This window comes from Gloeophyllum trabeum (assembly GCF_000344685.1).
Source record: "Gloeophyllum trabeum ATCC 11539 unplaced genomic scaffold GLOTRscaffold_00002, whole genome shotgun sequence".
Lineage (NCBI taxonomy): Eukaryota > Fungi > Basidiomycota > Agaricomycetes > Gloeophyllales > Gloeophyllaceae > Gloeophyllum > Gloeophyllum trabeum.
Genome location: NW_006920411.1, coordinates 1,286,468 through 1,310,102, shown reverse-complemented (window position 1 = coordinate 1,310,102; position 23,635 = coordinate 1,286,468). Strand labels below are relative to the sequence as shown.

The following is a 23,635-nucleotide window of genomic DNA, read 5'->3' as shown; positions in this document are numbered from 1 at the left end:
AGATCCTGATACACTCGCCACGCACCAGCTGCGCCTGTTTCTGCCCAAATGCTGCCCTGCGCCTCGTTGCCCGACCCGCCTGCACGACGACCAAGCCTGAGATGGTTGTTGTTCTATAACCGCCGTTTCGGTCACAAAGACTTGCATTCTCGTGCGTCTCGGAATCTTTCTGTCTGCAACTCAGGTGCCGGCCGAGGCATCAACCTTCAGAAGCTTGTCCTTATTTGGCAACTCTCGGACAGAAGCGTAACGGTGCTTCCAATCAGTTTCGCGCTCAAATGCTCCCGGCTGCTACTTATCCTTGTCTCGGACTGTGCGCGCAAGGTTTTGTCTCTGCCCGGCACCCCTCGGACGCTGCAAGTAGAGCTCAGTTTGTAGGGGCAATCATGTACCGGCGGCGTGATTGATGCATGGGGCTGTGGGATACCTACATCTGTTGGATCTGCATCTCCCGGCTTTTCCCGTGTCCATTACCGCGACCAACTGAGGTCCTGCATTCAGACGGTAATGAGGTTGACAGTCTTACAAGTGCTTCACGCAGCTCTATCTTAGTGTGCTACATGTCGTCCTCTTTGCGATTTCTGGGTAGGGATCCTTCCCCACTTTTATACCCACTCTAGTTCTCACATGCGACGTCTGAATCCCACTTCGTGTTAATCGGCAAGGTGTAATAAATACGAAGGAAAGCATGTTTGTATACCATTGAGTATGGCTTGTCAACAGATAGACTGCGCAGAATACCTGTCTAAATTTTTTCACCGCTCCATAAATTTGCAAGTACTAGTCCCTTCCCCGACGAAGCACGACCACAACTTGGATTGAGAATTAAGTACCTCTGTACCCCCAAGCTTGAACGGGAGACTTTCAAGGCGCTATTTATCTTACTGCTAACTCGCACTGCTATAGTCTGTGTTTCACAGTGAGATACAGTGCATTGGGGTACATCACACAACAAGTGTACAGGAACATCAGACGTTCCGACTGAACAATACCATCTTAGACTTCCCTCATGCAAGCTTGTCAATGGCCTACGGTAATAACCCACGGTAGCTTCACTATCCATGATTGACCCTTGCTCTACAAGCCAAATCTGCAACGACTTCACGCCCCTAAACCGGTCGCATGGCGATAGGCTGTACCTAGAATCCTCAAGAAAATCAAATGATTGCAACGGGCACCACTGTCGCTTGCTCAGCACGAACGAAATGCAAGCAGGAGGACAAAAACTCCGAGAACAGAAGCAAGGTGTTAAAAATCAAAAGCCCCCGGTGAGACTCGAACTCACAACCTCCAGATTAGAAGTCTGACGTCATAACCATTAGACAACGAGGGCTTGACAAAGTAACAATATACATTTATATCATTCGTTTAGCTCTTTCTGCGGCAGAAAATCCAGTGGTATTATGTAAAATGACAGGCGAATATAAGGTGACTGAATCGATGTATACATAGAGGTACCAGCGTTACCTCGACAACGTTACTACGGCTATTTCTTAGCGGCAGCAGCTCTTAACTGTGCCCTGAGATTGCCATTCTCCGTCTGCATGGAATTCAACTCGTCCAACAGGGCCGCCCGTTGCGACTGCTCGGAGATCTGCACGGCCTCCAGCTCATCTTGCGCCTTCTGCAACGACTGTCTGCATTCAGCTAGCTGGGCCTCCATTTGCCTCCGGACGGCGTCCGATGCTGACGCGGCTTCTTCCGCCAACGTGAGCGTCTTCGCACTGAGCGTGTTGTTAGCCTCCGTGAGCTGTCGGCACGTCTCAGCCTGCTCGGCAGCATGCATTTCGACCTCATGCTTCTCAGCGGTGATGCGTTCAATAGTCTCCTGTAACTGCTCCACTTCTTGTTGTCTGCCAGCATCGCAGTCAATCCAGTGTCCACCGAATAAAATGTCATTACTCACAAAGCGGATTGCCGGGCAGCCATAGTAGCATGCCGCTCCTCGAGTGTTTTCACCTGCTTCTGGTAGGTTTCCAGGGCGTTATTACTCTCTTGAGCGAGTTTCTGTGCCCTCTCCGCATTCTTCTTCAGGAGATCGTGCGCTTGCGCAAATCGTATCAGACGCTCGATGAGTGCCCTATCATCCTGAACCAGTGCCTGAACTCTCGCTGCAAATGCTTCCACAGAGAAGGTAGACGGGTCCGCCGACGCCGGGTTATTCGCGCGATTGTCGTATAGCGTCTTCAAGGATCGCACGTCCATCTCGGAAAGCGACGTCGCACCTATCTTGGGGCTACCGGGTGTGCTTGTAGGGGAGGCGGTTCTGAAGGACGCTCTGGATCCAAGCTTGGATGCACGCGCTTCTGGGGAAGGAAGGATGGCCCAGAGCGGCTGCAGAACAGCCATCACCTTGCCAGCGTCGCCTGTATACTCCACAGCGGCGGAAGTAGCGGATGATGGTTCCTGCCAAAGTCGAAGTATGAGTATTCCGCTGTAGGGCCGGAGAGCATAGACTGACCTCAGGACGACTGCGGATAGTGGACAATTCAGTCCTTGCCTCATCCCTCTCGCGCTTGACGCGCTCTAACTCTTGGGCTAGGGTATTGGCTTTGGTGGTGGCTTCCCGTACGTCCTCTTCTAGTCGACGTTGTGCGGTAACCCACTCGAGTCGAGCAAGCCGCCGCTCCTCCAAGTCGCCGGCTATAGCTTCTATGTACATCTCGATCGATGGAGAGAACGACGGATCCGGAGACGATACGATGATGCCGTGGTCCTCGGTCAGCTTGTGCAAGTCTTGCCGGCATCTGTCTAGCTCGTCTTGTAGATCAATGAGAGCTTGCTCGGCATTATTTGACTGAGTCTGACTCTCGAGTCTTCTTCTCAGGTCCTCGATCTCCATGTCCCTACGTTGCACGTCTTGCCGAGCCCGGACTAACGAGTCTTGTAGCTCAGATGTCTCTCCGCTCTGCTCCTCAAGAACCTCCAGCCTACTCTCCAGTATCTCTATCTGCCTGTCCCGCTCGGCTAGTGCAGCTCTGTCTCTATCCCACGCTTCTCTGTCCTCCACCAATTCTTGCTGCATGGAAGCGACAGACTCCTCCGCATTCTGGACCTCCAGTTGTGCGGAGGTCTCCAGTTGCTCCTTCTCCAACTGTAGCATAGAAAGCTCCTGGCGCATTTCCGCTTGCTTCCTGTTTGCTGCGTTCAAACTAGACGTAACTGCTTTCAGCTTCTCCTCTAGAGCAACGATGTCCGCGACGGTCGGCGGAGCTCGAGGCACTTGAGGTACAACAGCATCCGCATGACCCGCGAACAGATGGGCCCCCTCAAAGCGAGCCTTGGATGAAACGCTAGTCTGCGCTGAAGAGGTAGGGCTCATCGCTGAGCTCCGGTTCGGCGTGTCGTAGCCGGATCCATCAGATTCCAATACATCGCCGTTGGGGGCATTCTTCTTTTCCAAGCTCCGGACGGAGAAACCAAGGACTGCGGTACGGTGCTCAAGTAGCTTGCGAGTAATCTCATTAGCTCGCTCAGAGACACGCCAGAGTTCTTTCTGAGCGACATCAACTTTGTGGTTGGCAGCATCCAGTTGCTCCTGAGTCTGCTTGGACATTTTTTTGTGAGCTGCATTGACTCTAGATAATGACACAGCTGCGTCCCTGATTTTCGTCTCCAAGGTGAGTTTCTTATGTAGTGCCACAAGCCGGGAGGTCAAGACTTGTTGCTCCTGAACGAGACAGAAGGCGACATCATGGCAGATTACGTGCAGCGTAAGAGAGTACTAACCTTCTTGAGTTCTTCAACTTCTTCAGCGCTCAGAATGACATAATTCCTGCTGTCCACGACCGCTTCACTGGCCAAGAGGCTCATGAGAAGCTCATCTTGGATGTTGAGTAGGCTTGAGCTACGCTTGACACTCTGATCCACTTGGTGTATCGACTTCCTAGACATGAAAGATTTCCGGTTAGGTATGCTTGGACGGATCGGGGACGACGATGGACCAGCTCCCGGGGATGAAGGCAGCGACTGGCTTAATCCACCGGGAGTGGTGGCTGGAGAGGACATCGGGATAGAGCCACGGCTACGACTGGGGGATAGGACAGACGAAGAGTTAGATGTCGGACGCGTAGACTGTCCTGGAGAGTCGTCTGGCTCGGCTTCGCCTGGGACGTGAGCAGGCTTCTGCTTGTCCTTTCGGAGGAACAGGCCGACTGTAGTAGTCTTGGGGCTGCCCAGAGGAGAGTCTGGCTGCGTCCCTGTCGGACTCGGCGGCCATGACGGCTTGGATATCGCGAGTGGGGCGATGGGCTGTATCGGAGGGGGTGCCGGGGCCTGTTGCGCGGGTGATTGCTGCGAGGTCGACGCCGCGCCGTTCGTCAGACCGCCACCGAGGAATCTGCGCACACCGTTCATGAAAACAGACGCGACACCAGCTGTGGACGAAGACAAGCAAGACGGTCGTTAGAGAACGAAAGCAGCCAGCTGCTGTAAGGCAAGCGCGTCCAGCGAAACAGCGGGGAAGGTGCTACGGAGCATTGTCCGTCGGAGGCAATTACGATGCATGTCGGCGCGTGCCGTGGTATTTTAGCTTTCCACCCATTGCACTTGCACTCTGCAGCTGGCTGCTCGTTGATTCCTGCTCTCGACGCTGAACTCGTTCGGGCTGTTTTCTGGAGGATCTGACAGGAACTCTACGGTTAATTGGGTGAACTAACACGCGCGACCGTTTGTGCGAGGAGGCGCCGGTTCCTGTTCCGTCACCGTATCCACGCTTTACAAACCTGCTCCTGGTTCTCTCCCAGCCTTGCACCCCCGGCATCAGCATGTTACGGCCCAGCTTCCGCGCATACAACCCGCAATACTGCTTATGAACGCTGAGGCAGACCACTTGCGACCGTCGACATGTCCTTCACCTTCAAATGGCCGAGATTTTCCGATCAGTTTCATGCCGATGCTATTCAGATGCTCAACTCGGCCTTGAACAAGGGGAACAAACCTCCTGTCATTGCCGATAAGATTGAAGTGGTGGAGTTGGAGATGGGTACTCAGGTGAGTCGCTAGTAGCGAGGCCCCTCTCCTCGCGTTGCACGTCGTTTAATTGGTAGATCACCTAGCCTCCGGAACTGGAAATACGTGACATTGGCGAACTCACCCTTGACCAATTCCGCGGAATATTCCGCCTCACGTATTCTGGCGATGCGCATCTGGTACTGAGGACAAAGGTCCAGGTAGGTGACTATCATGCCTGGCGGTAGCGCGGTTGTATTGATGTTCTCTGTCAGGCAAATCCTCTCAATCACAAGCAGCCCGACATCCATCTGATGGCTGGGTCCAGAGGTATGCTCGCCGCGAAACAGCCGCTCGTGGTACCGATGCTGTTGCGCCTCTCCCACTTCAAGCTCAGCTCCTACGTAGTCCTCGTGGTATCGAAGCAGAAAGGAATCACTCTTGTCTTTAAGACAGATCCCCTGCAAAACGTCGACATCAACAGTACCTTTGACTCCATCGCCGTGATACAGAAATACATCCAGCGGGAAATCGAGGGTCAGCTACGTCAGATGTTTCGGGAAGACTTGCCCGGGATCATCCACCGTTTGAGCCAGCAGTGGGTAAAGGCCAAGGTCGAGGCGCCATATCTCGCAAAACGGCCGAAAGCGCCAAGTGTCGAGTCCATGCCGTCGATACCGCGCTATCCTCGCTCGGAGAGCGTCGGTGTGCACCCCTCTCTCCTGCGCAGGCAGACGGTCGGTGCATCCAGCATGATCAGACCCCGGTCTCCGTCAAGTGTATCGCTTCCGAGTACCACTCGAGAGACACCCCCTTCTGTTGTTTCCTCTCTACCGGTGCAAGTCAGGTCTCCATCCCAGGAATATCCCACGTCGTTTCCCGATATCGAGAACTTCGACCCTACCTATGGTCTCCGGCCAGAAGGCCTGCCGACAAAGAGTCTGTTCAGTAGCTTCAGTCGCTTATTTGCGCCCAACAAGGGCTTAGCATCTTTGGCGGAGGAGGCGGTGGAAGACGACCCAGACGAAGTTGGGTCTGGGTCCTTCGACGTAGTGGAGTGGGAAGACACAGTACCTGACTACAGCCCTCCACCGTCCGTCTCGGAGGACGATCCAACCGAATACGAGACTATCCCTGCTGTGGGCGGAGGCGTGGTCACTCGACCGAGAGTTTTCCATTCGCAGTCGCAGATCCAGTCTTCGGTTGGGACGCCGAGCGCCAGAGCATCCACTTCGTCGCTGCCTCTGAGATCAGGTCGTGCCGCCCCATCTGTCGCTTCCACCTCTCGGATGATGCAGTCAACCCCGTCTTTGCCCCTGTCTACCCGACACTTGCGGGCCTTGCAAGCTACCTCTAGTCCCTACTCATCAAGGGCATCAGGCCGCACTTGCAGCGCGCGCGGACTTGGCCCGGAGCCGCAAGAATTCCCATGGTACCAGGATTCCGCTCCCGATGCACTTTCCCCAGAATACCAGCGCTATCCTCTCCATCGACCTCCATCCCGGCCCATGAGTCCGGAGAGCTCGCGCACTCAGATATCAAGATCGAGCACCGACGCGACCCAGTCAGTACCAACACCCCCGTATCCGTATGCAAACCACGACGATGTCTATGTCAGGCAGCCTCGAGAGAGGCGCTTGTCGTCAGCCTCGTCCAATATTGATGGTTTCCACTCCGGTTCACCACCTGCTTACCACCCCATTCACGAACACGACCCGAAGATCGTTCTGCGGCCTGCATTGAACGATTCCATATCCCAGCTGTCTACTTTGAGTCATTCTAACCATACCCTTTCCCCATATACTCGATCGGTGGAACACTTTACTGTCCGAAGTGTCCCCCACCGTCCGTCTGGCTTGTCCGGCTCGTCTGCGTCGGCCGAGAAGCAGCCCGTCAAGGCGAGGAGGAAGCGCACATACCGTCTCGGAGAGAAGACTCGAGTTGGCAGTGCCACGGATAATCCCAGCTTCGTCGCGACGCCATCCTCGCCGACTCCCCCCTCCGAATTTGACGAATCAGACATGGACCATTATTTTCGTTCGCGGGAAGACACGCTTTCGCGCTATGCTAGCTTACCTCGTGACCCATCGACTCTTCATCGACGACATCCGTATCAGCCTGTACAAAGGACACCGCTATGAATACGCCAGTATAGATTCGCCGCTCGTTATTTTTATTGTACATCTCTATTGTGTATTAAATGCAGGGGCGAGTGTTTGTAATACATCAGTCGACATTGGCATTGGGAGGTCAGCAGACGCGGCTTTCGGGAGCAACATTGGTGAGGTCGCGGTCAGCTCGAATTCCTATAATAGATCAGCGTCAGCATCGTGCCTTCAGGAGGGCCCATAGCACCTACATCAACGTGCATGCTGGGTAGACGACTTGTGTTTTGCCGCGCTGACGGTGTCTGCCGTAATTGGCGGAAATCATTATTTGCGTACGTCTTCGTCAGGCCTGTCACTGCAGGGGAGCGGAGCAGAGCAGTAGGTGGTGAAACCGTGACAAGTCCGAAAACATCTTGCGAGTGGGATAGTGGCTTCTGAGGAGGTGTAGATGGTACGTCGACATCCATTCTGTCCTGAAGAAGCCCTTCCAAGTCGTGGACGCTGAGTATAAAATGGTCTGGTAGTGGGCGCAGCGAGACCGGCTTTTCGTCCCCGGATACACTGATCCATCCTTCAAGGTTCTCTACGATGGCAGTCCTGTTCTGAGTACTGCCAGCCTTAATACGTTGAAGTATATTTGACAGGTGATTTGCCGTTAAATCCAGGCATACTTTGGACTCATTCGAGGAGACCGGCTTGATGAGCCATTCCGTGATTGATAACAAGAGGTCTGGAGTCGGATCCTCAGGCTCCAAGGTCAATGATTGATCGAGACTACGAGCCATCTGAGCTAGCCGTGAACTAAGCTCGACCCGCACACGCTCGCTATCGACTGCTGCACGATCAACGTCTTGGAGAACGTTCCACGCAAGATCCAAAATTACTCGTTGATTACCGGGAGAAACATCTTGATCTCGCAGCAGTATCTGTACAATTACAACTCCAAGCGATTGATCGAAGTTGCGTGCCCAATTAGCTGACAAAGAAAGGCCAATCCCGATTAGAAACTCGGACCAGTGGAACAGATCCAGCAGAGCAGAGAGGCTGGTCTTCAATGAAGCGACAGCCACCGGGTCGGTCGTCAAATATTGCAGACACCACGGTGAAGTGTTCCCAGCTGCGACCAGGTCGCAAACGAATTTCAGCGAGGAAGAAACCTGACAATGTGTGAACTGTGTCCGTGGAGTCCTTCCTCCGTCAGAAATGCCGCCTTGTAGCTCCTTCATCATGTTCTCCAGATAGCTCAGTTCTTCTGACACCAGCCACTCCCCGATACCCAGCACTCCAGAATCCAAATTTGCCAATCGTTTGGCAAAGTGCACTCTGTTGTCCGTATCCAGCGCCCTGAAGAATACCTTCAGCTCAGAAAGGACGTTAGGAAGTACCTCCCGCAACCACATTGCTTGTCCTTCGTCTCCCGGAGAAGCCGCGAATGGGAGAAGGTGGTCGATCAGAGAGAAGACTTGTAGGATGTGGTAGGCAGGATCCGTGTCCCCGCATCGTAGACCATGTTCCAACAATGTGCGGAGTACAACGCACGCGTTCGACTTGCCGTCATGACGGGTTAGAGGAGTGCCCTCGGATGGTTGGCATAGAGTTCTGACCGCATCGATGCAAGCTTGCCTGCTACTCTGCGCAGCAATACATGCGGGACTCGCTTGTGAATAGAGCATGTCCGCAGAATCCGTACAGACGAATAAGTCCGCAATGTCCGCGACGAGCATGCACATCGGTCGGCTCGGCAACGGGTATGCTGGGACAAGACGCACCATAACCTTTAACAAGTCACGGGCCGTCTCGAAGAGCTCGGCGAGGACATGCTGGCTCGTCTCCGGGGGCGGGCGTAAGGAAAAGAAGCTGCGGATGTCGCTGATGATAACTGACAGCGCTTCTGCTAGCATTGTAACCAAACCGTGTCGCCGCTCTCCCCATAGAGCCTCTAGAGCTCGCCACTCGCCTTCCACGCCATTTTCGAGCTCCCGCTCCATGATCGTCAGGCTCACCCGTATGCTACGAATATCCTCCATCTTCATGGGCGACTCATATCTCTGGCCTAGCACCTCCACTGCAGCTGGAGCCCCGTCCTCTGCAATGATAGCAAGTCTGCGCATCGTCAGCCGTTCGTCTTCTGTTATGGCAGACAGTGGGTGCTGAAGATTCAGGGAACATTTTATCATGTCGGGCGAAAGCATGGATCCTGGGTTGTATGATGCGAGCGAAAGCAGGATACGTTCCGTTGAAATGCCAGAAGAAGTAGGTGGGTCATTGTTCAAGTTGCATTCGAGGCGAAACACCATTTGGCGAAGAAGCAGGAGGTGGTTTACTATCTGAAGACGCACTGCTGTTAGCATGCGGTTGTGTACGTGAAAGGACAGAATCGGCACCTCCCGATACCCATCTACCTCCTGCCAAAGCCGTATCACGGCCAGCGTCCGTTCCCTACACACTTTACTTCCAAGGCTGTCGGACCACGCAAACACAGCCAATACACACGCTACGCCGAGATATGCTCTAAGGAAAGCAATGAACTCGTCATGGGACACGCCTGCGGCTGCCAGCTCAGACCGGAACAACGCGGGCGGGTGTAACAATGGAAAGGGCATGACCGAGTTCTCCGCCAGTTTCGTCCGGAGATCTTCGTGCATAACTTCGCATGCCAGCCAGACGCCGAAGGACTGTTCCTCGCACCCAATCTCTCGCAGTAGCTGGGTCGCAAGACTAAAATCGGCTTGAGTGTTTGAGAGGGCGTCTTCGAGGATCGGCCAGCCTAATATCCGTACTTTGAGTTTGTTCGCATTAGCTTTTGTCGAGGACTCGACCGCAGGATTGGATATGGTCACAGAGAGCAAAGATAGGAACCAATCAGCCTGAAGGTGGCCGGCGATGATTGGATTGGTACAGGCTGTCAACAAGCGCTGGAGAACGCTGGAATCCATGTGAGAGGGCTCCATAATGGTCTCTAGATCAACTCTCTCCTGCACAAGCATTCAGTCCGTGCGTTTTTCTTATAGGAACTCTTCTTACTAGGAGAGCAGGCGCAAGCGCTGGGTGTTGTGAGGCAGCACGAGCTAAGATCCCGGATAGGTAGTATGTCTGGTCACTGTTCTGCGAGGAGACGATCGTGAATATGGCGATACATTACGATACCGGGTGCTACCTTTTGCTCAATGCAGCTTGCGACCTTCTCTGCGAAACGCACAAAAGATTCTGCCGACGTATCGTCTGCAATAGGTCGTCCTATGGCCGCGTACGCCTCCTGTAGGTCAAAGTGCTGTGCATCTGCAGCATAATCCAGGTCAGCATACAGGTAAGGGAAGTCAGGGTTCTCCCAATCCTCATTTGACGGCTTCAGGCAGAACATAAGCCGAATGAGAAGGGGCAGAGGGGGGGCATCGTCAATCAGGGTCAATAGTTGCTTCGCGAGTGAGGTCGGATCTGGGGAGTTGGACGGGTCAAGGGAGGGTAGTAGAGGGGACGGTTCCACTGAAGGCAGTTGTTTCGGCTCGGGATAGGTGGCCGGAGGAGGGTCCGAGGCCAACTCTCCGTAGATAGCAAGGGAGATGGAGGTAAAGTTGCCTTTGAGGATCATGAGACGCGTCGCAAACTGCGTAGGCTGAGCTGACCAGCGAGCGCGAACAGACGAGCACGTACGTCTAACCCCATGTCGACAGCGAAGGTCGCTTGACCTCCAGCATAGGCGATGCTAGTCGGGACCAATGCATTGGAAGGTTTGTGCCTCTTATTGGCATCATAATGCGCTGTTGGCTGCGCATTGAAGAAGACATCAAGGTAGAAGGCTTCAGGCTCAGTCCGCCTATGGGACACATAGTTAGTCAAATAACAGACGGATAGCGTAAGCCTGGCAGTACGCTATTATGTCGGGGCTGGACGAGAAGGGCCTGGCATCTGAAGGGAATATTCTGATAGAACGGACATGAACGGCAGACGCGAAACGTATCGCAGCCATATCGGTCGCGCCAGCCGGCTCTACCGTACACCATTGTAGCAGTTGCATCTGGGACGCCCGAGCAGCGCGCAATGCAGCCTCAGAGTTGGAGGGAAAGCCTGAGCGCGGGCCAACGCCACAGACCGCGCGCAGGTCCGCGCAGTCCACGGGGGACCGGCAGGCCAAGGTTAGGGCTCTCACACAGAGTCCGCAGCTTCCCTCGCGGGCAAGATATTTCTGGCACCACCGCATCTCCAGCCGTGGCGCGTCCTCGTCTTTCCTTAGGTACTCTTCACCGCTGTCTCTGCCGCCCATGACAACGATGACCAGAGCTGCCGCATCCAAAATTCCCGCCCTGTCTGTCGCTACCTCGGGCCCACTGCCGCCCGCATTAAGGGCGCGCGGGCGAAGTGGAAGCATTGTGAAGGTCGAGCAGGTCGGCCCTAGCTCCCAGGAAGAGGTGCTCGACCAGAGTGCCTATGCTAACGTCAACGCGGAATGGGTTAATAGAAAGGGTGCGTTGTGGGTGCTCATGCATCATTGTCTCTCGTGCATCGTGTGACCTTGATACTCACTTGACGCACAGGTGCATGGCTCATTCACCCGGTGCTGATAGTCGCAGGAAAGATCCTCATCGACACGCTGCCTGGAATGAACCAGCAAGTCAGCTGGACACTAACAAATCTCCTTTACATCATTGTACGCTCCTGGTACCTCTACCAGTCCAGCAACTAATATATCCGTTCGGCTTAGCTCTCCTACTTCATCTTCCACTGGCAGACAGGCATCCCCTTCGACAACGAGCTGCACGGAGGAGCGTATGATGATCTAACGTTATGGGAGCAGATAGACGAAGGTGCGCAGTACACTCCAGCAAAGAAGTGGCTCATTACCGTTCCCATCGTATTGTACGTTCATCCCTATCGCGTTCGCGCACGTCCTGATGCTACACCAATATCCATAGATTCCTCCTCTCCACGCATTTCACACAATACAACCCCTGGGTCTTCGCGATCAACCTCACGGCCCTCATACTAGGCTTAGTACCCAAGCTCCCTCAGGTAATCATTCCACTTGCACCCTATGCAACGCAACAATCTGACATATCTCCGTACACACAGGCCCATCGGCAGCGCGTGCGTTTCATGTCTGACGAAGCCTCTGGCGTCTCAACTCCTGTGACCCCGGGCTTCCCATCCGGCTCCGGTACTCCGACTCCCAACGGAACCGCCTCGTCCCCACCCGTCCCCCATCTCACAGATTCATATTTCCAGTAACACTACGGGTCCCACTACCTGACAACGTTCGTCTTCTCTTGTTGGTTATCCGGTTGCTCTCAATCCTATACTAGTATGCCATTGATACATAGTCTTGCCCCTTTGTAGACTGACGCAGCGTCATCCACCTAATTGTTCAATGAAGGAATTATCACTGGCTCTGGGTCGTGCATCAGTGCGGACGGGGTCATCATTATCTCGACAAGTTTAATATACATCGTCTCTCAGTCGTTCATTCATTCGTTCATTCATCCCATCAAAATCATATCTCTACAAAACACCCTTCTGCCTATTTATCTAGCGTGCACAGGACAGTTCCATATCTAGTGGGTACCATACTCTCCAGTGTACTATACATTCCAAGGGGCAGGCGTCCCTATTGACAGCAGCCGTGGATGCGCAGCCTCCTTGGCGCTTACAGCAATGTTTGTTGACCGTTGCGGAAGTACGTTTAACCTCAGAACCCACGCCCGCACGCTAGAGGAGTTCCCGACATTGCTGGAGGCGTAAGCTACACAACGCGAGACGGGGTGCTTGCAGGTGAGGAGCGAGTCATGAGTAGTATGAACATGGGCACGCACAGGTTACGCAAGAGCATCATGATAGTAACTCTGCCCACAGCGGGGAGATAGAGGGATGCCTAACGTAGTGCGATGTCAGTCAGCACGGGCACTCCCAATGAATCCATTCATATCACCGCTCCGCAGGAGTGTATTCAGCCTCCCCTAAGAGAAACTGAGTTTCCTGACGGAGATAGCTTCTCTGGCGGAGAACGATAAGGAACACATGCCTTTTCCCTGACATCCTTTTCGAAGTTCTTCTCCGCAGCCACATTGACGGCCACACATCCGTCTTTCAGCCACTCTGTTTTAACTTTGTACTCAGCGTTCGGCACCGCGGATATAACCACGTCCGAGAGGGCCAGGCATTCTTGCAGAGACAATGAAGATGGGTGGACGATATGTCGCGGGTGGTACCGCGTCGACGACGAGTCAGTCGAGACCCGCGGTCGCTTCGTATATTCCTATGCCAAATGAGAAGGTCCGGAAGGCAGCGAAATAACAGATCCTATATACCTGGATGGAGTCGATGTCGACGGAGAACACTCTCGCTCCGTCGTTCGCCAGCAGAGCAGCCAGCGGTCGGCCAACCACCTCAGACCTGCAATGAATACAGTACCTTTAGTGGTCATATATGTCAGCACCTATACCACTCGCCTCACCTATTAATGACCGTGATGGTCTTCCCATAGGCACGATCCCCATATGGGAGGATCTTATTATATACGCCGACGTGTTCCAGGCATTTCACGATGGCCAATGGCGTGCATGGCAGGATCGACTTGACGGTCCCAGGAGGGGGTGTGTCATCTGCAGGCTGTGACGGGATATCTTTCGGGGTGACCGGGGATACTAATCCTTTGGGCTCAATAAAGCGGATACTTAGCGTCCTCGTGAGTTCGCATACCCGCAGAAGTCGAACGGACAGACGCACTTATGGTACAAATTATAATGGAACTTAAAATGGAGGCCCTCTACGTCTTTCAGCGGGGACACAACCTGACGTTCAACGGTGAGCATCTTACGGTCGACACAATGCAGATCCTCACCTGTTGCAGGTATTGGTCCTATTACGGAGAGAATGTGTTTGTTTAGCTTGTGGACCGGTGCACGGATCCGGAATTTCTCCGGTCATGTACAGCCTAACCAACCTGTTGTACACCGAAAATAGGATAATACACCTTACGAAAAGGTGTGAATTGGGCCTGACATCTCAAAACGAAATACTCACCATGATCCCGTCTACAGAGTCATCCTCGTTGGCTTCTATGATGGCTTCTTCCACGCCTTCCCCCTCCGCAAGCTTGTCATCCGCGACTCTGTCCTTGTTCAAGGCAGCTCCAGTCTCCTTCAATACGAAGTTGACGCCCAATTCTTCGCATTGCTTGCGGGTGAACTCGGCATAGTATCTGCTGGGCGACTGCGATGTGGAAAGTATGCCGACGAGCTTCGGTGCCTTCTGTCGAGTAGCAAGAGACTTCTGAATTTCATCTCGGAAAGTATTCGCGATGGTGTCTGCTTTGAGCAGCAGACCTTTGCCGATTGCAGGCGTTCCGAGAGACATCCTATGTACAATCCAAAGACCAGATAGCAATGTGCCTTCACAAGAAACGCCACAGCAGCAGAACAGGCCAATGGGACAGTGGATAAATTATAGGTACGTATACAGGTGGCTGCAATTTTGAAGCCACTGATCGTCCACAAATCTGAGATGACTAGTACGAGTGCATCTTATCACGTGGGAATATCTCGTCCCCTATATTAGAGCAGGTAATGCAAGCAAGGGAAACATTGGTCATACAGATACTCAGAGCTACAGAAACGAGACGCGAGGCAAGGAAACAGTTGGGATCTGGCATGCAGTGTATACTCAGACGGGACGAGGCACAAGTCCGATGGTAAGCTTGCTACGCCGTTTCATTATTAGGAGCGTCCTATGCCCACAAATAGTGTCAGCATGGCCAGTTCCCACTAGAGCACAACATAAAGAGAGCTCACCGTTTACCCTTGGGGAAACCTCATCTGCAGCCGAATCCTCCATGGATACATCCTCACTAGCAGTGTCCGCTCGACTATCTGTCTCTGCCGCATCATCGTCATCTTCTTCCTCCATTAGCTTCGCAGCAAGCTGTAAACCAGTCAGCCAGAACATGGACAACGACGTGAGATAATGCACCACCTACCTTCATAGCTTGTGCTTCATTAGAGTAGTGCCTGCCTCGCGCCTTCACGAAAGCTTCGTGTTTAGCCGCCGCTGCATGAGTCAGGTCAGTACTACGACTCGTGTGACGCATCGGACAACGTACTCTCTTCGTCCATCTCCTCTTCTTCTACCTCACCACCTCTATCCCCTTCCACTGACCTGATCTCCCTTCTCGCATCATTAGGCAGACTGAAACTCGTGCTCCTGCTCGAGGTCGCACTCCCTGATCGACCAGACAACGACGGCCGACCGCCCGTGCTCGAGAAGGACGTGCGTCTTGACGAAGGCCCGGAGCTATCGGCGTTCGTCGGGGATTGTGCTAGCGGCGCAGGAGACGCTCGCTGCCCGGCATACAGGTCCAGCGATGGGATATCTGATCACCGCAATCAGCATGCATCTTAGCGTCGCCCGTTCATTTAACATACCTCCTTCAATCGTGTCGGTCTCTGCGTTGTATCGAACAAATGGCGTTTTGGGCTCTGTAATCTTCATCAAGCTATCTTTCTGGATCTCCGTCGCAGCCAGGTTCTCTTCATCCCATTGAAGCCTAGATGCGTGTCAGATAGGAGTACGGACTCGGGTGAAGATTTCACGGACCTAGGCCCCTGCTGTGGTGACGCCGGGGGATGAGGTGCATTCTTGAGGATACCCTTGGGCTTGGGTGTCGATCCAGAGCGAGAGAGAGGTGGTGGATGGATAGGATCTTCCATAACTTCAGTGCCACAAAGAATCAGATGAGGTCCCTATTGAAGAACTTGATACAGATCAAAGGCAGCAGAGTCGCGAGGGAATAGTCGACCTCGTAAGCGCTAGGGGTGCGACGGCGTTTAGACAAGAACAGGACTTGGGCGATGAGGTAGGGTCGGCTGCAGCCTTAAATCACCTGCCATATCCATTTCCAGTAAACATGCTGGTGTGGGAATATGGGCGATTGCTGCGCAGCGGCATCCTTCACGGCACGTACTACGTAGCGAGCTATCGTATCCATGTATTGGCGATGAAGTATGCGTACAGGTTCCAGCGTATATGCAATCCTATACTCTAATGAATGATAAGAGTGATGTCCATAGGGCTTACATTCCAAGACCCATCAACGCCGAAGTCAGCCGCTCACCCACGGCTTCAGGCTCTTGTCTCGCCATCTCGATGACACTCAATAGCTTCTTAATGCCGATATTGAGCCGTGAGACACCGTCCTCGCCCTCGTCCCCGAGACCTGCCTGCTGGAGCATAGCAATCGCCCTCCTCCGGTCGTCACTGGACTGGAACAGCTCGACTTCGCGGAACACCTTGTCGAGCGCACGTAATGAGGAAATCGGGGGGACGTGGAGTTCCGAGTCGAACGCGTCCGAAAGCCCGAGTTCCGGGAATACGGACCGCACTGAAGTAGTGGCGATCACCAGCAGGCGTCGTCCCTGAGCGAGGGTAAACAAAACACTCGTCGAGTTTCAATACATAGATTCAACTCACCTTGGGTGGACGTCGAGAGAAGAGAACCAACAAGGCTTGCAGGACTGCATTCGAGAATCTTGGTCCAATCGGCGCGAAATCGAGGAGCCTCTCAATGCTGTCCACTACAATGACACTCAACGGACTCTTGTAGCTGTCCGTGAACACCTTGTTGATAGCAGCGACCTTCTGCCCTTCCGAGTAACCGACCATATTGTCCGGTGTCAATAACTTGATGAAAGGGAATTGAGACGCTTGTGCGATGGTTGCCGCAAGCGCAGTCTTGCCGGAGCCCTTCGGTCCATGGAGCAGAATCGACACCAGGGGTGTTCGCGACGATGTGCGGACCTGGTCGATAAACAGCTCGCCTGTCCGTAGAATCTCCTGTGAATGTAACATGTTCATAGGAAACTCTGTTCCATCCCTGATGCAGCGCACTTACGTCGACAATCCCGTCATAATGTATGATGCCGTTCTGGACGACCTGCTGGAGCTCTTCCTCAGAGACACCGAAGGCGGGATGTACTTCCTCAAGGGCATTCATGAAGTCGTTCCGGTTCACTCTCATGTTCTCGACATCGTCAGAGATACCGGCCATTGTACCAACCTACATGCGGCGTCAGCTCATGGCTCTGTCATAGAACAACGATAGTGAGGAGAACTTTACCTTGACGTGCCTGTTGAATGCGAAACTCGTCGCACCCTTCACCAGACCATTGATTTCAGCGCCAGAAAAGTTCTTCGTCAGCGCAGCCAGCTCCACCAAATCAACGTCGTCGTCCATCACACCGTTCGACCTCATTTTCGCGGTATGGATATTCAGGATCTGCAGCCGACCCTTCTCGTCGGGCAACGAGATCTCCATGTGCACCTCCAGACGGCCGGGACGCAGGAGCGCCTCGTCGATCATGTCCAGCCTGTTTGTCATACCGATAAGGAGGATATTGTTGAGTTGGTCTACACCGTCCATCTGTAGGTCGCGGGATTAGATCTGTAGGCGGTGACAATGCTGCAAGCGCACCTTGGACAGGAGCTGGTTGACGACACTGTCTCCTACACCGGTCCCGCCTTGCGTCGAACCACGCTGTTTGCAGATGGCATCCAACTCGTCGAAAATGATGATATGTAGATCACTCTCGTCGCCCTTCTCTTTGTACTGCAGCGATGGGTGTTTGATCTACCAACTCACAGAAGGGGGTGGAGATACGTACCTCCTTCTCCGCATCGGCAAACAATTTACGGATATTCTCTTCAGACTGACCAACGAACTTGTTCAGAATTTCAGGTCCATTGACAATCTTCGGTTCTCGGGCATTCAACATTTTGCCGATTTGACGGGCCATGAGTGTTTTACCCGTGCCCGGAGGGCCATACAGGAGGATACCTAGCAGATTCAGATGATTACAGCAAACTGGCGAGATAATCCAGCGTTTACCTACCTTTGACGTGCTGAATGCCGAGCTTCTCTACCAGTCCCGGAGGGAACACACGCGATGCAAAGGCACGACGGAATATTGCTCCAAACTCCTGGTCCAAACCTCCGATACCCATATCTTCAAACTTGAAGTTCGGTGTAAGGATGGAATTGGGTGGTGGCCTGGAAGACATAACTCTCAACATATGCTCTATGCCATACTTAGGCAAAGACCTACTTCTTCGCGCTCGCCTTCAGTTTGATTGCGCTGTTAGGAGCCTTCATGAACGTGACATCCGTCTGATCCATTACAACTCCATAGTTAGCCCGTTCTTGGCCTCCTTGTAGGTCAAGAGGAGCCACACCCTTGACGGTCGCTTTAAGATGCTGGCCATGGAATTCGAAGGCCAGCAGCTCTCCAGCAGCAAACACTGAGCCGTTGTAGGCTCTTAAGAAATTGTGAGCCATTTCGTCTGCCGAGTACTGTTCTGCGATCTCAGTGCCCTTGCGCATGAAGCCTACTTCGAGATCCAGTGATTGCAGGAAGGGAGGGGACTGGAGAGGTTCTACAGTGACCTCGTCGCCGGTGAGGGACAGCCCTATCCACTGCCGCTGGGACGACGAAACGCCTACTGTGCCAGGCTGCAGGGTGCTCGTGTTATCATGGCTTCAAAGGCGTCATTTATCTTCGTCGGCTACGATCATCACTACAACGTACCGGGTAGTCAGGGGAAAGGCCTGCTTGACAAGAACATGTTGGCCGGAAGAGAAGTCAGAGGGGTGGACAATGAGACAGTTTGTCAGGGCCAGGGCGTCGTTGGGACACCCGACTACACCATAGCTATCCGTACGTGATTCATTCTCACCGCGAAATGAGGCTCAGAAGTGACATACCTGCCCATACCGTGAGACGGTGGTGGTTTCCGGTCGTACGAGCGCTTCTCTGCTGAGGGAACGTCGTATCTCTGGGGCGGGCCGCGGGGCAATCCTCTGGGAGGCAGGGAATGCGAGGATGAATTGTCGGTCAAGCGTGAATAGGGAGACGGCGCCGGGCTGTTGTTCGACCTGCTGAAAAAGCTCATGGCCGCGGTTAAGTACTAGAGTCTTGACACGCTGTTACGTCTTTCTTTCTTATGTGTTAAAGACGGCGCAAGCGTTCTATAACGTGTCGGTCGTCAGCGATGTCGCGGTGCACCGCAGCAGTGAGTTGGAGGCGCGATCATCTCCACGTCCGCGTTTGGCTGCAGCGCACGCGATCATGCTGAGATAAGCGAAGTTGCGCAGCGCAGCCTGCTTCGCGCTGCCAGTGCCCGCGGCCAGGAGCCGAACCAGCCAACGATCCTCCGTCGCTGCCACCGCCGTCCAGTAAATGCGACTGCACGATGCACGTCGCCCGTGCCCTCATTCCAACGCTCTCTTCCGACATCGATGAGCCGCCAGGAGACAGCCCTTTTGAGGACCTCCCCGTCGACCAGGGCTCATGCAGGTTGCTTGGTCCGACTGCCTTGGTACGGCGACGCACTGATAGCTGATGGGCACTGCTGAACTGCAGAGACACAGGTTGTTCAGGGTGTGATGGGTGTGCTGGTCATCCTTTCTCTCATATACAAGAGGCATAGGGAAAAGCCAAAACGTCCATGGCGTATCTGGTGAGTCGACGGCGTGACTTCGATGATTTATCACCCCTTCATGTGTTTCTGCCAGGTTGTTCGACGTCTCGAAACAAGTCCTCGGACAGCTATTTGTGCACGGTGTTAATATCTTGATTTCCGACGTTGGCTCTCATCGCGTTTCCGGCAATGCATGCGTGTATTATTTCCTCAATATTCTCATAGACACTACCCTTGGTGCGTATTTGTATCTTACGACGTCACTATTGCTGAGCTTAATCTTCCTTAATAGGCGTCGCCATAATTTATCTCATCCTATATCTCTCCACCAACCTTCTCACTGTCAAGTTAAACCTCAAAGGATTCGAATCCGGCCAATATGGCAACCCTCCTTCCATAAATTATTGGGCGCGTCAGGCCGTCGTATACGTCTTGGCCATTACCACCATGAAGCTCCTCGTCATTGCTCTCTTCGCGCTCTTCCCGGGCATCTTCCAGATTGGAGCATGGCTGCTAACATGGCTAGGACCGACAGATGCGGTGCAGGTGATATTGTACGTCCCGCGTTCTTGGAGTCTACGGGCATCTTGAGCTGACTGGCATTGGCCAGCGTCATGGGCATCTTCCCCATCTTGATGAACATCATCCAGTTCTGGCTGATCGATTCCATAGTCAAAGCCTCAGCCAGCAGCGTCAACCTACCACCAGATCCCGCTCGCCCCAGCGCCGACGCAGACCGGGAGCCGCTATTCCGCGCCTCTGAAGAGGACGATGACGACCACCACCATGCTCGGTTCGACATTGAGAACCAGCGCCATTCATCTTCCCGTTCCCGCTCTCGGGACCACGCCAAATCTGAAACGCTTGATCCAGGCGACACAGATGAACTTAAGCCTTCCGCTTCCGGATCCGCAACTCCTGCCACGGGGGAAACGCTAGTCGACGCCTATGCTATGCACGCATACCCCCCCAGTCTGGTGAGCAACTCCACCTCGTCCTCGCGCCCCACGAGCGCCTCCCCGCCCCCAAGCACGAAGCGCAAATACAAGCGCTCCCCTCCGCCCCCTCTCCTCCCCCGCTCGCCCCTCCAGCCTGCGATCAACTCCCCTCTGCCGTCGACCGCTCAGCTACAGGCGCGCAGTGTGAAGGACAAGGAGAACGACGTGCGCCGTCGGGAATGGGAGGCGTGGGACGAACCGGACGACTGGGCGGAGCGGGTGGGGGAGGAGGACTGGACGGGCAGCCGGATCGGTGCGCGGAAGGGGGTCGTGGACGAGATCTGGGCGAGTACGAGTCCGGTGGTGCACGCCCGATAGGGTGTTGTCTGAAATGGTTTAGCCAGATATTCTTGTTAATGGAGATTTAGTTTATAGTGTATAATAGTATCATGCAGATGGCTGTTTGTGTACAGGTTATAAACGACATTTCTTATTTCTTGTGCTACCTCCTCCCCCCAATCGGAGCGGTGCAAGTCACAGCAATGCGAAGGGTCCAGCTGGGAACAGTATTGCTGATAAGCACACTCCGAATACACCCCACATAAGCGTGACAAAAAACTTCTACCCCGTTCTAAGACGAATCCTCTGAAGTTCCGTACACTGCAGGACCAGAACGACCCTGAGTTTGGTGACACTAATGTTGTTTCCGGTTGTACTGTTTGTGATGCAACTTGGATACACGAGAAATTCACGGGTCCCTGGGCAGAGTTATGAGGACGTATCATCTCAGCTCGGCGAAAACAATACCAGTCAAGTCTACGGCTAGCTGAATAGATGCTATTGTTCGCCTGAAATACCTCAAGCTCGAAGAAGGGGCACTCGGGTCCGAAAAGCCGTTTCTCTGGGTACATAGGTAACAACCACCTGTCTTGAGTGAAAGCGTCATATTGCTCTATGTCAATGGTAGAGTTTGTCCCACAGGATAAGAGCGTTGCAAGCTGGCTCAGCCATACTAGTAACAGAATAAATGCGCCAGCTTCGTTCGTTCATGCAGGATACCATGAACGTGTGTGCCTCTCATGGGAACCATGCCACTGCATATATCATATATAAAAATTCTCATGCCATGCTGTGCGTTTGCGATGCTGGAGATGATGATGAGTGCATATCCGAGTCGTTGAGAGATGCAGCGGACGCAGACGCGAAGGAACAGCCTGAGATCTCAGATCCGCACATGTGCAGTGGCTGTGCGGGAAGCTTCACGCTTCCTGCGGCTCCTGCCACAAGCTGCCCAATTCGTCCTTCTTGCCTGGGTAGCGTATAACAGTACCGTGCAGATGTGCGTTGCTATACAGAGAAAAAACAGCAGCGCTGTATTTTATTTTCCCTCCGCTCAATAATGACAGTAATATATACAGACATTAGTGAATACATATCTGCGGCATATCTTATTCATGATTGAATGCACAGGTATGCAAGGAGTCCGTTCGCTCTCTCCAGAGGACCGCTTCAGACTCAGCGTCACATTTCTGTATGGACTCTTTACACTACCCTGAGATAGATTAGAGTACGGCGCCTTCCCAGCGTCAAGGTCCGACTCCGAGTCTTTCCGACATGCTGAGCCCGTTACGGTTGAGGCTTCTCGTCCGGCGCCAGACGCGAAAGGCCATAACGACGACACACAGCAGGAGGAAACCGTCTAGTACGCTGCCGATGATGATTGCGAGATTGTTCGACGATCTTGTGATGACACTAGATCCTGCGGTAGAGGGCGCGGACGGAGTCGCAGCAGCGATGGAAGCGTAGCTAATAACAGATAAAAATAAGAAGTGCGGGGGTAACAGTGCTGCCCCACTCACCTGTACACAGCATAATCGAAGAGCATGAGCGCATCGGTGCCGTTCCCACCGACGGCTAGCATCAGTCTGTGGGCACCATTGTCGAGCGTATCGTCCGCGTAGACCAGCACATTGTACTGGAATGAGTTCATATTGCCATCGGCAAGTGGGTCTGGTATGTGGGAATACGAGGCAACCGGCTGGTTATCAAGGACAAAGTTAAGGTACGTGGACCTGGCATGATTCCCGTTCGTATTGTCCATAATGCAATACACATAGATGACGGTGCCTGGGCAAAGAATTTCATGAGCACGTCTCATCTCACCTCGGCGACGAAATGACAAAGGTAATACCGTCAGAAGGTATGTCTAACTGAATGGTATCGTTGATGTATGTTCAATCGTGCCAGGTGCCCCGGTATGCCTGGAAGGCCTCGGGTCTGGATGCGCAGGTGGCATTCGGGCCCAAAGGACCACTTCCCTGCAGGCGTGCTCGAGTATACAGGATGGAAGCCGTGAATGGCGTCTCCGTATTGGTCGTCAATGGTATAGTTCGTCCCACAGGATACGAGCGTGGATTGGCTGAGCCATAGTAGAATAAGGTCGCTCACGCGCCAGCCTTTTATGCAGAATGTCATGGCCCTCGCCTGTGGACGACGCACTGGCATATATAAGAATGTCCATGAAAATCTGCACATCTGATATGCCAGAAATTATGGTAATGCGTGGACATGGTTTAGAGGTGTCAGAGATTCCCGCTACCTTGGGGAGCGGGTCTTGCGACCAAGTGTGTTCGCACTTTCTCCGCCATTTTTGCAAGATCGGTCAAAGATCTGACCTGCCCTCAACAAACTATGTAATATCTTTCACATCCAGACGCTTTTGGTGAATTGGCACTCCGAATGGTTGGATCCGAGGCGATGTGGCTGATAATAGGACCCTCGAAAATACCGATAGACACTGCAGGAGTTGCAGTCGTTAGGGGGGGGGGTGCAAAACATTGTATGAAGGGGAATTTTGCGAGCTCTGATTGGCTGGGAATTCCCTTTCCTACAATCTTTTGCACGGCCCTAAAGACTGCAACTCCCGAGGTGAGATGCAGGTGCAACAGAAAAGGTGGGTTTGAGCAGGGGATGCCGGACGGTGTCTGGACACCGATGAAGGTCAATGTCAGTAATGCCGGTGATTGTCCGGACACGGGAGGCCAGCTGCCACCCCGGGCACTGAGTCTTGCACCGGCATTTATTGGTATTTTCGGAGGTCCTCTGGTAATGTGGACTACATGTAGTCATACACATGCAACTCTCCTATGTATTGAGTATTGGTCGGACATTACCCTGTGA

General features: G+C 53.4%; 9 protein-coding genes and 1 non-coding gene across 10 annotated transcripts; 3 read left to right on the top strand and 7 right to left on the bottom strand.

The window, feature by feature from the left end:
• Nucleotides 1-1,260: 1,260 nt before the first annotated feature.
• Nucleotides 1,261-1,333, bottom strand: GLOTRDRAFT_t25. The gene has a single exon. It is a non-coding gene; the product is annotated as a tRNA-Arg (tRNA).
• A 153-nt stretch (nt 1,334-1,486) lies between these two features.
• Nucleotides 1,487-4,356, bottom strand: GLOTRDRAFT_119416 (uncharacterized protein; the record flags this gene model as incomplete). The annotated part of the gene is made up of 4 exons (XM_007864059.1): nt 1,487-1,853; nt 1,907-2,406; nt 2,462-3,670; nt 3,730-4,356. 4 exons carry the CDS (start codon nt 4,354-4,356, stop codon nt 1,487-1,489), a joined length of 2,703 nt encoding a protein of 900 aa, XP_007862250.1.
• A 173-nt stretch (nt 4,357-4,529) lies between these two features.
• On the top strand, nt 4,530-7,069 carry GLOTRDRAFT_54973 (uncharacterized protein; the record flags this gene model as incomplete). The annotated part of the gene is made up of 3 exons (XM_007863668.1): nt 4,530-4,992; nt 5,058-5,171; nt 5,226-7,069. Coding segments are annotated over exons 1-3 (2,103 nt in total), but the record flags the coding sequence as incomplete, so codon positions are not given.
• A 174-nt stretch (nt 7,070-7,243) lies between these two features.
• Nucleotides 7,244-10,874, bottom strand: GLOTRDRAFT_33360 (uncharacterized protein; the record flags this gene model as incomplete). Its single annotated transcript, XM_007863503.1, has 5 exons — nt 7,244-9,385; nt 9,443-10,033; nt 10,083-10,163; nt 10,216-10,662; nt 10,710-10,874. Coding segments are annotated over 5 exons (3,426 nt in total), but the record flags the coding sequence as incomplete, so codon positions are not given.
• Nucleotides 10,875-11,326: 452 nt separating this feature from the next.
• On the top strand, nt 11,327-12,281 carry GLOTRDRAFT_33007 (Orm1 type endoplasmic reticulum protein; the record flags this gene model as incomplete). Its single annotated transcript, XM_007863479.1, has 5 exons — nt 11,327-11,519; nt 11,591-11,703; nt 11,758-11,912; nt 11,969-12,065; nt 12,126-12,281. The coding sequence occupies 5 exons, from the start codon at nt 11,327-11,329 to the stop codon at nt 12,279-12,281; spliced, it is 714 nt and encodes a 237-aa protein (XP_007861670.1).
• Nucleotides 11,384-14,463, bottom strand: GLOTRDRAFT_109576 (NAD P-binding protein). Its single transcript, XM_007864058.1, has 13 exons — nt 14,073-14,463; nt 13,993-14,022; nt 13,891-13,908; nt 13,776-13,840; nt 13,504-13,722; nt 13,358-13,442; nt 13,072-13,305; nt 12,863-12,921; nt 12,124-12,792; nt 11,969-12,063; nt 11,758-11,912; nt 11,591-11,703; nt 11,384-11,519 (listed from the first exon to the last, which is right to left on the bottom strand). Exons 1-9 carry the CDS (start codon nt 14,403-14,405, stop codon nt 12,759-12,761), a joined length of 1,077 nt encoding a protein of 358 aa, XP_007862249.1. The 5' UTR covers nt 14,406-14,463; the 3' UTR covers nt 11,384-11,519; nt 11,591-11,703; nt 11,758-11,912; nt 11,969-12,063; nt 12,124-12,758.
• A 108-nt stretch (nt 14,464-14,571) lies between these two features.
• GLOTRDRAFT_109575 (uncharacterized protein) lies at nt 14,572-15,916 on the bottom strand. Its single transcript, XM_007864057.1, has 6 exons — nt 15,642-15,916; nt 15,470-15,591; nt 15,148-15,417; nt 15,025-15,095; nt 14,840-14,969; nt 14,572-14,775 (listed from the first exon to the last, which is right to left on the bottom strand). The coding sequence occupies exons 1-6, from the start codon at nt 15,752-15,754 to the stop codon at nt 14,765-14,767; spliced, it is 717 nt and encodes a 238-aa protein (XP_007862248.1). The 5' UTR covers nt 15,755-15,916; the 3' UTR covers nt 14,572-14,764.
• A 98-nt stretch (nt 15,917-16,014) lies between these two features.
• Nucleotides 16,015-19,116, bottom strand: GLOTRDRAFT_113953 (vesicular-fusion protein SEC18). Its single transcript, XM_007864056.1, has 10 exons — nt 18,802-19,116; nt 18,626-18,748; nt 18,146-18,574; nt 17,933-18,090; nt 17,705-17,877; nt 17,515-17,649; nt 17,161-17,463; nt 16,936-17,100; nt 16,515-16,877; nt 16,015-16,459 (listed from the first exon to the last, which is right to left on the bottom strand). Exons 1-10 carry the CDS (start codon nt 18,987-18,989, stop codon nt 16,118-16,120), a joined length of 2,379 nt encoding a protein of 792 aa, XP_007862247.1. The 5' UTR covers nt 18,990-19,116; the 3' UTR covers nt 16,015-16,117.
• Nucleotides 19,117-19,289: 173 nt separating this feature from the next.
• GLOTRDRAFT_136127 (uncharacterized protein) lies at nt 19,290-20,955 on the top strand (the record flags this gene model as incomplete). The annotated part of the gene is made up of 5 exons (XM_007864055.1): nt 19,290-19,415; nt 19,468-19,556; nt 19,612-19,754; nt 19,810-20,071; nt 20,128-20,955. The coding sequence occupies 5 exons, from the start codon at nt 19,290-19,292 to the stop codon at nt 20,831-20,833; spliced, it is 1,326 nt and encodes a 441-aa protein (XP_007862246.1). The 3' UTR covers nt 20,834-20,955.
• A 1,086-nt stretch (nt 20,956-22,041) lies between these two features.
• Nucleotides 22,042-22,556, bottom strand: GLOTRDRAFT_125498 (uncharacterized protein; the record flags this gene model as incomplete). Its single annotated transcript, XM_007864054.1, has 2 exons — nt 22,042-22,261; nt 22,315-22,556. The coding sequence occupies 2 exons, from the start codon at nt 22,554-22,556 to the stop codon at nt 22,042-22,044; spliced, it is 462 nt and encodes a 153-aa protein (XP_007862245.1).
• Between the last annotated feature and the right edge of the window lie 1,079 nt (nt 22,557-23,635).